The sequence below is a fragment of the Neopsephotus bourkii genome, unplaced genomic scaffold, assembly GCF_033783945.1.
Source record: "Neopsephotus bourkii isolate Nb327-2 ecotype Australia unplaced genomic scaffold, CSIRO-AGI_Nbou_v1 NB_53, whole genome shotgun sequence".
NCBI classification, from domain to species: domain Eukaryota; kingdom Metazoa; phylum Chordata; class Aves; order Psittaciformes; family Psittacidae; genus Neopsephotus; species Neopsephotus bourkii.
Window position 1 is genome coordinate 15092633 of NW_026900570.1, and position 13966 is coordinate 15106598.

The 13966-nt window shown below is 35.7% G+C and overlaps 1 protein-coding gene across 1 annotated transcript in view; it reads right to left on the bottom strand.

Annotated features, from left to right (window-relative positions):
* The window catches only part of MALRD1 (MAM and LDL receptor class A domain containing 1), a 260927-nt gene that overhangs the window by 94144 nt on the left and 152817 nt on the right, over positions 1 to 13966 (bottom strand). The window contains exon 29 of the mRNA XM_061352209.1: positions 3616 to 3796. Coding sequence (XP_061208193.1) covers positions 3616 to 3796 — 181 coding nt within the window. The remainder of the gene's footprint in view (positions 1 to 3615; positions 3797 to 13966) is intronic.

Here is a 13966-nt window from a genome sequence, read left to right on the forward strand (position 1 = left end):
ATTTTTTCTATGAAAACATAACTTACTCTCTCACAACCATCTTTTTTATACCTTCTTTTTTTTCTCTCTCTGACAATATTTCCAAGACCTTTTATATTTCCACTAAATACACAGTTGCTTCTTGACCTTCACTTCCATAGAAATTAGTGAGACCTGAGGGAAATGAGCCTTGAAGAATAGGGCCTCAGAAGCTCAGATCGTAGTTAATAAAGTTATCTAGAGTATTCTACTGATATAGAAGCTTTTAAGTAATTAATTTTTAAAGGAAATAGTGAAAAGATTCTGTCACTTGAAAATCCTCACATAACATGAGCTATATAAATCACAGATATGTAAGTGAAAGGCAAAGTCATCTGCAGAGCTAATCCACCTCTGTGCAGATTCCCTTATCATATGCAGAGCTTTTTTCTATAACACATTGTATGAGAGCAATCTAAAAGAAAACACATGTACAATAATAATGTAAGCTTTTGAGTGTATTAAACTCTGTAATAACCACTGAATATTGCCATACTGCATAAAAGCAGTTCCAGTATCCAGATGTCAAAATCTTCACACAAGCTACTTCTCTCTTCCCTCTTCCCATTCTCCGTTTGAGTGCATTATTTCTGCAAAAAGGGTATTGTTTTATGTATGGGCTGTAAACCATGGTGCAGGAATACTATTTAGCAGCTTTCAAAAGGACAGTCTGTAAGGATAAGGCTATCCCAAAACATGTGAAAGCTCCTGAATTTCCCTAACATGTATCTCCATCGCTATGTGCCATCTGCTGGGAAGCAGGTAAACATTTTGATTTCCCCCCCCCCATGCAGTTTAAAGCTTTCTCATTTCTTTTCTGTTTATTTCAAACCTGTTATTCAAGTTTTAATTATTTTCAATTAACTTCTAGGTTTTTTCTGTGCATGGACTATTCCTCTGCTTATTTAATTACCATGGCCAGAATATCCATATTATATGAGATCTTGTAATCTAACCTTGTAAGTCCCAGTGGAAAATAACGATGTGGCCTTCAGTTCCCCTAGAATACCCTGTCTAACTCAGCAATTCTACAGCTACACAGTACACGAATACGAGTTGTAAATCAAGTCATTTTGTGGAAAAGAAACCTCCTGACCCCTTCTGGATTGTATGTTACTCTTCTCCTTGGATTTGGCCATAGTAAGATTGTGTTTGCTGTCTTTTAGCTTTGTTACAATAGCCACAATAAAACTGTGAACCCTGTGCTACAGAAAAACAATTTAGACTTGACATATTTTCTCTGTCCTAAAAGGCCCAGGCTTGGGTCAGATAGCAAATGTTAGTTTTGAGATTCTGGCAAAATGTATTTTGTTTGTTTGTTCTACAAAGGTAAAGAATCAATAACAACAAGAATGAAAAAGGTCAGACCAGGCTCCCTCATGTCATCACGCCAAGAAGAAGGTCAGCATACCAAAAATCTTGAGAAAATTAAGCAAGCAGATCTCAGCTTGTGAAGTAGAAGGCAAATAAATCATACACAGAGCTGACATGAAAGGTACTAAAGACAATGCAATGATTCCCTCTTGACTTTGGTTTGAGCTTAAATTGTAGAGACAGGAAAATCGATCTGTAGGGGTGAAGGTGGAAGATTTGTTCATTTGTTTTTTTAATATGCACTTGCACACATGCACATACACACAGTTATAAAGCAAACATATGGCAGGTCTCTGGTCCTTCTGAAAAGCAAAGACATCAGCATAAACACATTCCCATAGGATACATAACACGCAAATGAATGAAAAACCTGCTGAGCCTAACACACACTACAGGAGAAGCTGTCAGTGACTGTTTCCTGATTGTACAAAGACTGTACCTTAGAATGTCCACCATGCAAGTGACAGCTCTATAAAGGATTAACCTCTGGGGGTTCCTACTTTTCTAATTAAATCTAAAGAAATGTATTTTTTATTGTATATTGACCTTTAATTCCTGAGTATCCTCAGGAATATGACTGTGAAGTGTCTAAATAGTCTCAAAATGGAACAGAATCCCAGAAGTGTGGTTTGACTAGACCCCACTTTATATATAAATACATCTGACAACAACTTGGCAACAAATTGCAAGAAAGATCATTCGAGACCATCTTAAAAATCTGAACGTGCAGAAGTCCATGGGTCCTGATGAAATCCATCCGTAGGTCCTGAAGGAGCTGGCGAATGAAGTTGCTAAGCTGCTGGACATCATATTTGAAAAACCATGGCAGTCAGGTGAAGTACCCGATGACTGGAAAAAGGGAAATATAACCCCCATTTTCAAGAAGGGGGAAATGGATGACCCGGGGAATTACAGACCAGTCAGTCTCACCTCTATGCCTGGCAAAATCTTGGAGCAGATTATGCTCCATCCCTGGCAGTGTTCAAGACCAGGCTGGACGAGGCCTTGGGTGATATGGTTTAGAGCGAGGTGTCCTTGCCCACAGCAGGGGGGTTGGAACTTGATGATCTGAAGGTCCTTTCCAAGCCTAACTATTCTGTGATTCTATGATCCCTTTGTTATTTGAGATTATAGGGGAATGCTGACCTCCAATATCCTACCAGGTCATCCTTGTAGAATGGAGAATAATCACATGAATAGGAATATGGGCAGTGAAACACTGGAAAAAAGCAGAGGGAATCACTAGTGTTCATGGGCCTGGAAGAGCTTTTAAAGGTACATCTGCCTCAGAGTTTTATTGAAGTGCACTTCTGAAGCAGGTTCAAGTTGTATCCAGTTTCCATTATTCAATTTACATCACAGAGCAATTTCTGAATGGAAAACCTGTATTTTTAAGATGAAACTAGATTAAAAAATGCTCTCCAGAAGTGTATTTTCCATGATCCAAATTATAATGGGCATTGAGACCATGGCAGGAGATTAAAACTTCCTCAAAACCCATACAGTGTTGATATGTGGCACCAGTAATGATTGCCTCACTCAAAAAATCCACTTATGTTGTGTCAGTGTGCAACACTTTTACCTACCAGGGATAAAAAGCCCATCCTTTCTTGATGGAATTCACAACCCACCCAGTTTTGTTTTGTTTTGTTTTGTTTTTTTAAATTAAAGGCAAACTCTTCCTATTTTATCCTGTGGTTCACAAAAGAATGAATTAAGTAAGATGAGTACCCTGTGAAGAAATTAAAGGTTTACTTTGCTGGCCTTAACACTTTAACTAAACTGGGTAATAAGTGACAGTGGTTCATTTGTAGTCTCAACTTATTTTTATGGCAAAAGCCTTTACCCTAGAACAGGGAGACCACAGGCTTTACTTGACAAAATCTGACATAATTTTTATAAAATTATTATATACAACATCAGAGACTCAGTAATTTAGCAGTGAATTAAAGAATAGTTCTTACTCAACACCAGAGAAAGGTAACAAAACCTTAAGCATTTCTTGCATTTGCCTGCAATAATCTAGTGTTAGAATGCTACTCTAAGTCTTCTGTATGAGTAGAAAAGGTAACTGAAGATATAGGAATAAAAACAATGCATTCATAACTGATTTTTTGATTAGTTTCACAATGAAAACCATAAGACCATGATGTATTTAAAACCAAGCAAGAACATCCTACATTTCCTTTAACATTCATGTAGAAACTTCCCTCTTGAACTTACTTGTGCTGCAGTTGGTGAACTCTATGTCATCTATTGCTACTCCTCCTCCTAGGTCTCTGGTACGAATGCCTTCAAAGATAACTTCAAAATTCCTCAGTTTCCCCAAGTGTAACTCGACTTTGCTCCACTCATCACCGTGATTTCCTGATTCACTCCATATTTTCACAAGCCCATCATCTGTCTGAAGTTTGAATAAAATATATATAATGAGACACATAAATAAGGATTGTCAAATACCAGCTTTTGAAAAAAAAAAACCCTCCAAAAAAAAAAAAAACCAACAAAAAAACAACACCCAAACAAAAAAAAGAAAACAACAAAATGCCCCCAAAATCCAAAACAAGCAGAGAGAAGACAGGAAGACACCCCTTCAGTTTTGCCAAGAAATAGTAAATTTATGCTTTGCTAGAATAATTGGAAAAATAGTGAAATGAGATGATTACTGTACAAATCACTTAAACATCAATAGTAAATGGAGTTTTGTACTGAAATTACTATGTGTATAATTGAATTCCAAAACAGTTCACTTTTGGAGATTTGCATTTATATAATAATGAGCTCAGCTCTTTGTGTTTATTATACAGTACTGGATGCAAGGTTAGTCAACCATTTTAAATTAGGGTATCAGATAGGTAGAATCGTTAAAAAATTATGGCAATGTAAATACAATGGAGGAAAACCAAACAAATATAATATCATGATATCCTTGTATAGTTTATTTGAAGGAAAATAAGAGTATTCTAAAGTTCAAATATTTTAAAGTTTTTCTTTAAATGTCCAGTCATATTGCCTAACAATCAAGTCAGCAGTAAACAATATACTTAATTTTTTAACAATAGTATTAGAAAGCAGGTGCACCAGATACAATTGCTGTGAATTATGATACATAGATATGATGGCAGCAGAGGTAAATATTTGCAAAAGTTTTGCATATGTCCAAACGTATTTTGCTTTATGACTATGTGGCTAATCATCCAATTTGCAAATGAGAAAACTTTTGCCAGTCTTATCAAAACTCGTTAGTACTCCAGCTAGGGTTACCGAAACCACTGTGATGCATCAAGCAGCTAAAAGGAATGCATAACACAGGTTCTAAGTAAGTAGAACATGAACAAGCAATATCTAGGGAAAATAGAGACAACAGTAAAATAAACAGGGAGGTAAATTAATTACATGTCTTTATATATGGTGAACCTGTTACATCAGATTTATGTTAATAAGATTCTCATGCATATTTATGATGAGAAAACAAATCTTTGTGCTTACATATCATATTATGAATAAGTAAGTGCAGACAAGTTTGGCTAAAAATAATAGTTTTTTTCTGAATCATGGAACTTACAGAACTATTATCTTTTAGAAGGAGGTCCTCAGACCTACCAAAATATAGAGATACTGGAGTGTGGCTTGACAATGATGTTCTGGAAAATCATCATTAACTGTAAAGAAGTCAGTTTAAAACAATGACAACTTTAAATTACTAAACAGGAAAGAAAACACAGAGAATGGTCTCCACAACTACATGTTTAGCTGAACAACCATGTTGCTGCACACTACTAAGTGTTGGACCAGTGGTGACAGCAGCCCTTTATTAGTCACAATGACTGACCACATAAGCACCTACAGTGGCAAGTTTAAATGTTGTTTCTTCAGTTATGTATTATTGATTTAAAGCAAATGACACAGTCCATTGAAGAGGAAGTAATACAACAACACCTCTTTTGCATCACTAATTCTACAGTTGATGACAACTGGTTCTGATTTTCTCAATGTATTTATCTCAGTAATTCTCCTGACTCTATGCGTCATCATGTCAGAAATCCATTATTTAATAGCATCATAGAATCTCATAACATCACAAATGGAAAGGGACCCATAAGTATCATTGAGTTCAACTCCCTGCTCCTGCTACTAAAACTAAACCATACGACCAAGAGCATTGTCCAGGTGCTCCTTGAAGTCTGACAGGCTTGGTGACTTGATCACTTCCCTGGAGAGCCTGTTCCAGTAACCAGCCCTCCCCTTTCATGCTTATAATCAATGCAATTAAGGGGGACTGGAATCAGAACAAGTGTGAGACCCTTTCTAAAACTTTCACTTATGTTTCAACCTGGAGACACAGCCTGGAGGACTCAACACTGAGCTCAAAAAGAGTAGATACAGTAATTGAAGCTGATTTTAAGCTTGTCAAATCTATCTTAACTTTACTCATAATATTCCCTTTTCATCAAATATGTAGCCAACAATTTAACTTAATTATTTCAGTAACTCAACAATACCTATCACATTCATTCATTTTTAATAACCTCCAGAAGTGTATTACATATTATTGGGTAACTTATTAAATCTACAATGATCTTCCATCTATCCAGGACATAAACAAACAGAACGGTTATGATGAGTTACATTTAGCTTTAAAGTCTCCAATATGGAATACAAAAACAAAAGTTAGAAGAGAAACACTCTAACATTTAATCCACTTATTCTGTCTAGAACCTCTTCTGTTTGCCCTTGAGAACTCTTTGAAATGGGAAAATTTCCTAAACATTATTTGTAATCACTGATTTATTTTACAGAAGTAGCTCAGTGCTGCATATTAGTGGTGAATTTAGACTTAAATGGAGCGAAAAGTAATATTACTAAATAATAAGGGAATTACTGTCATGCATTTAAGTGAGAGAGAAAAATTCAAAACTTACATCTATCCCAACATTAAGCCCTAAATCTATAAAAAATTACATGTATTTAAGTTTGGATGTATGGAAGTCAGTGGAGCTTCTTAAAATATACAGAGATAATATTTAGGCAAAATCTAGAAACATTAAATGCAGCACAGTTAACAAGAATGTGAGCCTCACATCTGCTATTAGCCTGATTTTGATTGATTTAGCATTATATTTTATTACATGACATTCTGTTCAGGCGTAGGTTCATTTATCATGTTGATTTTCAGTAAATGATGCTGTGAGTAACAAACAATAACATTCACATATTTATTTAGAAATATTCATGTAAAAATGTTGTAGCAATCAATTTGTATGTGGTATCCTAGCCATAAAATACCAAATCTTATGCTACTACAGGAACTGTGACATTTTTTTTCTATGGTGAGACACTGAAATACTTTTTGCCAGGCAGAATTATTTTCAGATATAAACTTTACAACAGAAATGACAGCCTTCTTGCACTTCACAAATTTTTGAATGTAAGTATACAAATAAAACATAGAAGAGAATGACTAGTTTTTTCCTGTCTGGGTTCAACAGTAGCAGTTCCTGTACAACAGGAGCACTTCATAAAGCATGAAAGGTTGATTTTTCACCTGCTCAGCTACAGCTCTGTATAACAAAACAAAAAGCAGCTTCATACCCTGCATAAATCTATGAAGGCTGTTCTAATCCAGAATGAAAAGTCTCTTCAAAACCACAAGCCCTGAACATTGTGTGCATGAAACAGCCAAGGAAGAGGTGGGAAAGGGAGAGACAAGTTTGGCTCTCCTCCTCTCCTCAGGCCCAGACAGAGGAGGTGGCTTGGCTAAGGGATTTGAGCCTTACAGTTCTTCTGAATACATACTTGGCATGAGAGGATCAGTATTTGTAAGCTTTGCGGATTCCATTTCATGAATTATTGTTCTGTTTTTTCTGCATTCTCCAACCATTTAATCTGTCTGGTGCTTTGGCATTTCTTTCATATCTTTGGAATGTGTTTGCCTCTAAAACAAACAAAACTATAGCCTAAGGGGAAAAAAAAACCAAACAAACCAAAACCCCAGCAGTCTGCGCTTTGACCTACCCATTATATCCAGAAATCCTTTGATCTTTTTTACTCTCATATGTGTATTAATGTATGAGAGTTATGTAAAAGGTATATATGACAATCAGAAGAAATCTGCTCAGTGTATATGAGGCTGCAGGCCACAGTGTCACCTTTTTATTTTTATGAGGCAATTCTTCTACTGGCACATACTCACGCTGAGTGTCTAGATTGCTTTTCAACCTGGGATGGTGGAAAAAATCCCAGTCTAACTCTATGCTCCAACAGACTGATAAAAGATAGTTAAGATCTGTGGCTTTGATGGAAAGTATCAGAGCTGCCTCTGTGTGTGGGTTGATTATGCGGGCTGTTGGTTAGGGTGCAAATCCCGTTTTCCAGTCACCCTGCAGAAGTCTGGCTTCAGGTGGTCCTTTACCAAAAAAAGAAAAAAGAATCAGGCAGTCCCCTTCTGCGCTGTAAGCATCATAACCTAGGCTCCTACCCTGCATAGTCCCAGTCTCAATTTTGCTCACACCAACACTTTTGCATTGAAGCCACATCATTATCTTCCTTATGTCTCATTACATTTACCTTGGCATTCCTTCCAGTTCAGATTCCTCACACACTACCTTACATTCCTAAAAGCATGTCATCATCTAGTTTTTCATTTGCATCCTCTTATTGCCTGTATTTTACTTAAGCAGTGTGATAGACAAGATTCTTTTATCACGCAAACCACCAGCCTACCATCCTCAGCCAAAGAGGGTATTCTAATGTAACATAAAAAAATAGCATGCAGGAACCAGCGTATATGAAAGGAAAACCCCTTATTTTCCAAACAAAAGGCTAAATTGCAGCTCTCAAATATAAGACAATTGTATTTTTTTTCTATTAGATATTTGCAAATCATTGAAAGAGAAGAGAGGGTCTCAGATGTCACTGACACAGAATGCACAAGCAAAATATTTTGCCATAAAAGCTTGGTCAAAGTCTATATTTTTAGCAAGACATCTCATTCAACAGTAAAATGGTAACAGTGACACATCACTGCTAACACATGACAACCACCAGATTTTTTTTCTGTCCAGATTAAAATCCCATACACTCTCTTCAATATCTTTCTATGGATGTCTCTCACAGTTGAGTAGAAATGTTGATAATATAGCTTAATCTTTCTTCTTATGTTTCCTTTTGTGAAGAACACCACAATCTGTATGCCACTCAAGCTTGTAATATTTCAGTGCTAAAATCCTTCCAAATTCTTATGTTTTATTAATATTTTGTAAGCTTTCTGCATAACAACTCAAAAAACACCATCAGTTAAAATTCAGAAGCTGTCATCTGATAGTTTGAGGACTGCTAAGTCTTCCAGCCAGTTCTTGCTTTATGATCTATACAGCCCATTTGTTAGACTATTTTGTCTCTGTGAACTGATTTCACCTTCTCTAACTGTATTCTGTCTATAACACCAAAATAAACAATTTAAAGGTGTCTTTTATACCATAATACCAACTTTATCTTTTGTTCATTACCAAAAACCTCCTTCCTATGCTGGTCTAACTCATGATACAGGAAAACAATGCTCATTTAGTACCTACCCAAACATAAAAAATGCATGCTTCCGCCTGAGCCCCATCCCTGTTCTGGGAAAAGGATTCTCTAAATATTTCTTCTTCCTTTGCAAGTGAAGTCTAGAAAAAAATCTTGCCAGCATTAAGACATGGATTCACTTCTGTGACTCAGCCATGACCAATAGCTGCTCCAAATTTGAATCGTGGCCTTTCAGAAGTACATCTTGGTATGCGTATATACCTATCAGTACTTCAATTACAAGTATTTCAGAAGGCAACAGTACATTGCTGAAATATCAATAAAGCCTTCAAGTATTATAATAATTCTTGTTCTGGAGATCTCAGATGTTTTTGTTATGCAAATTCACAGGGAACCACTAGAAATTCCTAGAAGGAAAAGAGGTTCAGAACATTGTTACATGAAGAAGAGGAAGTTTCACTATGCAAATAAAATCATAGCATCCAGCATAGTCCAAATGTTTCCATAGATCAAAAATAAAACAGCTGCATGACATTGTTGTCTCTAAACTGGAGAATGGATTTGATGAATGGACCACTCAGTGGAGTGGGACAATGAGAGAACAACTTCAAACTGAAAAAGGGTAGCTTTAGATTAGGTATTAAGAAGAAATTCTGCACTATGAGGGTGGTGAGACATTGAAAAACGTTGCCCAAAGAAGTTGTGGGTGCCCCATCCCTGGAAATGTTTAAAGTCAGGTTGCATGGGGCTTTGAGCAACCTGCTCTGGTGGAAAGGGTCCCTACCTATGATGGGGGGTTAGAATTAGAGGATCTTTAAAGTCCTTTCCAACCCAAACGATTCTATGACGCTTCGCAGTTGTACCTCCTGATAGACAAAAAGTTGGTTTGTTATCAAACAAGCTAACCTGGAGAAAAATTTTGTCCAATTTATCAATAGTGTCCATCATATTCTCATATGTCCATCCATATTCTCATTATAGGTCCAGATTGCTATAAACTGATTTGCTCCACCCCAGAGTAGTGGGAAGGGAGGGAGCCAGCAGTCTCAATAGTCTTAATCATCACCTAATCTTGTTGCAGACAAAAACAGTTAAAGAGGATTATTTGTTTGTCATACCCATAAGCTTTACAGGACACGTGAACCGCAGCCTACAACAGAAGTTCACCTGCTAGTTTATAATGTGTATTTCTACTTTGGACTTATTTCTTCATGGCATGTGGTCCACGTTTATAGTGCAGACTACAAATATTCTTTCTTCCCAAAACCACACACCAGGACCACTAAAAACACATATCAAAGAGTTTTCATTTAAGTCTCTGAAAAGTTGTTGCATGTCACTCTATGGGTTGAACATAGTCAAAGGTTAAGCTGAGGTGATGAATCATCATTAAGGAAGACCTAACAGTAAAAGGCATATTTTTCCATTGACCTGTAGTAGTAGGTCCTGGTCTTCCACTATACCATCATGCTGAGCAATAAACATTCAGAAAATAGCAAAATTACTTCTAATAAGACCACAAACTGTTTAGATCTGTTGATCTATATGCCTAGCCATACAGGAAAATTTCTGTTCATATCCAAAGTATTTTTTTTATCTACTTTCTGATAGTCTGAGGGGAATTGTTTCTTAAAAATTTCATTACATTGCAATTCAGAATATTTTTCATGATTGTCTTCATCTGGAGAACCATCTCATGTGCTTATTACCTCTCTTTTGAGTACTTCAAGGAGAAAGTATATCTCACTGTGCTCAATATTCTCATTAATTCACCTGGGGATACTAAGAATAAAGGCAATGGATGGATTTCTTTCTTTCATAGAATCCCTTTTATTTTGTGGTTGAGTTTAATACTTTTCCTACGCAGCAGAAACCACCATTATTCTCAAGGCTACATTTCTAACACAGTCAAAACAATATTAGGAGCTGAATCCAAAGCATGCAAAAGGACTATGCACTTTTCCATTATTGGATGGTGGAAAGAAACTCCTTATGAATATACTCTCTGTCAGAGGAATATAATAAGTATTCCAGATGCAATTAGTTTTCACTATGAGACAATCTGCCTTGTTGTGTCTGCTGGAAAACAGAAATGAAACCCAGATTTTGTTCTTGATCTGCACCTCTCCTACAATTCATGTTCTGAGCTGTATTCAAAATATCTCCCTAGTTCATTTGCATCTGATATGTAATTCAGCAGAGCTACAGGAAATGAAGGTGAGCTTACCAAATGCATGGAGGCAATAAAAACATTTGCTAAATATTTCTGGACTCTTCAAATATACTTGAGGGCTTTTTAATCAGACAGAATATTTTCAAATGATTCATCAAAAAACATTAACTGTTTGTTATCAATATGATAAAAAGACTTTCATGTTTCACTGTATGAAAAGTCTTCTCTTTCTACAGCATCTTCAGACTTTTGAGAGGAGTCAAACTCTTTCTTACATACTCTTTTATGCCATTAGGAGAAAGCTTTTCTCCTCTGCTTTCAGATTCCTTTGAAAACACTATCTTCCTGCAAGCTGTTGCCATCCAGAATTTTTAAAACAGTATATGTGCTATGCAAAGCACCAGCAGATAGTATAAGAACAAATGCAACGTGGCTAACTGTCACGGCTTACTTCTATAGTTTGTGATGCATGGTAGTCCCTCTGTTTTACAAGTGTATTTCAGAAGGGAAGTTTATTTTTCAGGCTATTTCTTCTTGGTTAAGAATCAAGCATATTTTCATAGTGTGAAAATGAAGTTAACTAATCAACCTGGTTTTAATGGAGTTTTACTTTCCTTGCCATTGTATCATCATTAAAGCATTTTGATGGCTGGCCAAGTAGTTTCAAGATGAAGTATCACATCATGCATGCTCCTTCCCTGTTTTCTCCTTTTACTCAACAAGGACTGGAGTAAAGGCCTGCACTTTTATGTAAACATCAAAGAAACAAGAGATGGAAGAAAGAAAAATCACAGCTTTTCATCATTTTCCCATATTTTGAAGTCCTTTTCTATGAAGCTGTATTTCTGCAAATCACAGAACAGTATTTTTTCTAATACCATCTATCTACTTATTTAGGTTTCATTGCTTAAGAGTGAGCTCTATTTCAGACGGTTCTGATCACCTTCCTTATAGATTTGGGTGTTTGCTACATTAACACCACAGTACACAGAATACTTGCTTCTTTTTAAAGATCTCAATTCCTAGTATTACCTCTTTCATACATAGCTAGAAAAAAAAAAAGGCACATTAAAATGCAACAAAACTGAAGACTGATGTGGTTTAGCAGAATCTTATCTTAAAAGAAAATTATGTCATTATTGTGTCTTCTTCACCTAAAGTTATTTTCAAAGCATGAGAGATTCTATATTTTTTTCATTTCTGATTTTCTCTTCCTAAAATAATATTATGTAGATTATTTGAAAATAGTCACTTCACCCTAGAGTTTGACCTCATAGAACATTAAGAAAAAAACCCTCTACATCAGATAAAACTACATAGAGCAGCAAAGTCTTAAAATTATCAAAATTGAGTTAAAGAATGAACTAAAGTCAAGATTTTTTCAGCCAAGATTTGAATTTAGGTTCCCTTTTTCTTTCCTTTCTTCTTTCTTTTCCTTATCCATTTTTTTCTTCTTTTCTCTCTTCTCTCCTTTCTTCATGGTGACATAAAGAAAACAAGACCAGACAATAAGGTCATAAAAATGTGAGTTATGAATGAGCACGTGTGTCCTCTGGCACACTGTAAATCACCAGCTGATAAATATTCAATATAAACATTTTGGCATCACATTATAACAGCACTAGTTACACTAAGTAATCTCAGCTTTGACAAGCTACTTTATTTTAGAGGAAGGCACATACTCTGTATGTTAAATGTAACGTTGGAAAGTGTATGCAAACCAACCAAATAAAACATTTGTTCATGTTAATCATGTAGGTAAATCTGAGCACAACAGTAGTTATTTACTATTCTGCCCTTAGCTACTACTTTGAAAATTTGTCTCTCCTATTAAACAACCCACAGAGACTTGTGGTTAGGATTACCATTACATTTAGAAAATTAATGTCAATTATCTGAATTTTGAAGCTCCGCATTAAACATATCATTCCAAAATTATTAAGTCCACCTGGAATAGCTCTGAGACAAAAACTATTTATTTGTTTTTATATGCAGAGATTTTTAAGCTCAAAATTTACATATTCCATCACTAAACTGAGGGATGCTGAGGGCACATGCCGCAGGATTCTGAAATATTTAGCAAATCAAAGTAGCAAAACTGTAAGAAGAAAAGCAACAATAACAAAAAAAGCAGATAACAGAACTGTGACAGTCTACAAAGTAATGGTCCCAAAACCACAAAGATGTTAGTGATGAGTAGGCAACAGGGTGAGTTTTACTTTACGGACATGCTGAAGTGATGAGCTTACTCAAGTTCCAGTTACTTCAATAAAGATTCATGATTCTCAGCACTGTAGAGAATACATTAAGTTTCTAATTTCTCAATTATATTTTGACAGGAGCCAGAAGCGCTATTTACCATGTCTCTACCTTCTATAAAAACACTTGAAAAAGAAACATCAAACTGATCAAGTAGTATCTTTAAGACATTATTCGATTCAGGAAAAAATGTATACTGGCTAAGTACATTAGTATGCATGAAAAATTGGCTTAGCTTTTAAGGATAACTTACAAAATCACATAATTATATTTTCACAGTGCATTACAGGAAGAAAGAAAACAGCAAGATGAAACACTGATATTTCAGCCTTCAAGCTTTTTATTAGACAGTCTGCATATATTAGTCTCAGCAGGTTTTCATAATAAGAGTTAATGACAAAGCTCATCCATCCACCCCTTTCATTTCCTCCTTTGTGCAAAGCATTAAGATGATTTTCAGTCTCTGAAATACCTTTTCCCCAAATCTCATTTCCAAAACTAGCATCACAGTAATGAAGAAATATACATTTCAACATGGAATGTACCATTCTAATGAAAAAAATCGGTGAGTAAAATTGCACCAGTAATAAAACTCCTTTTTTTAAAATGGACCAG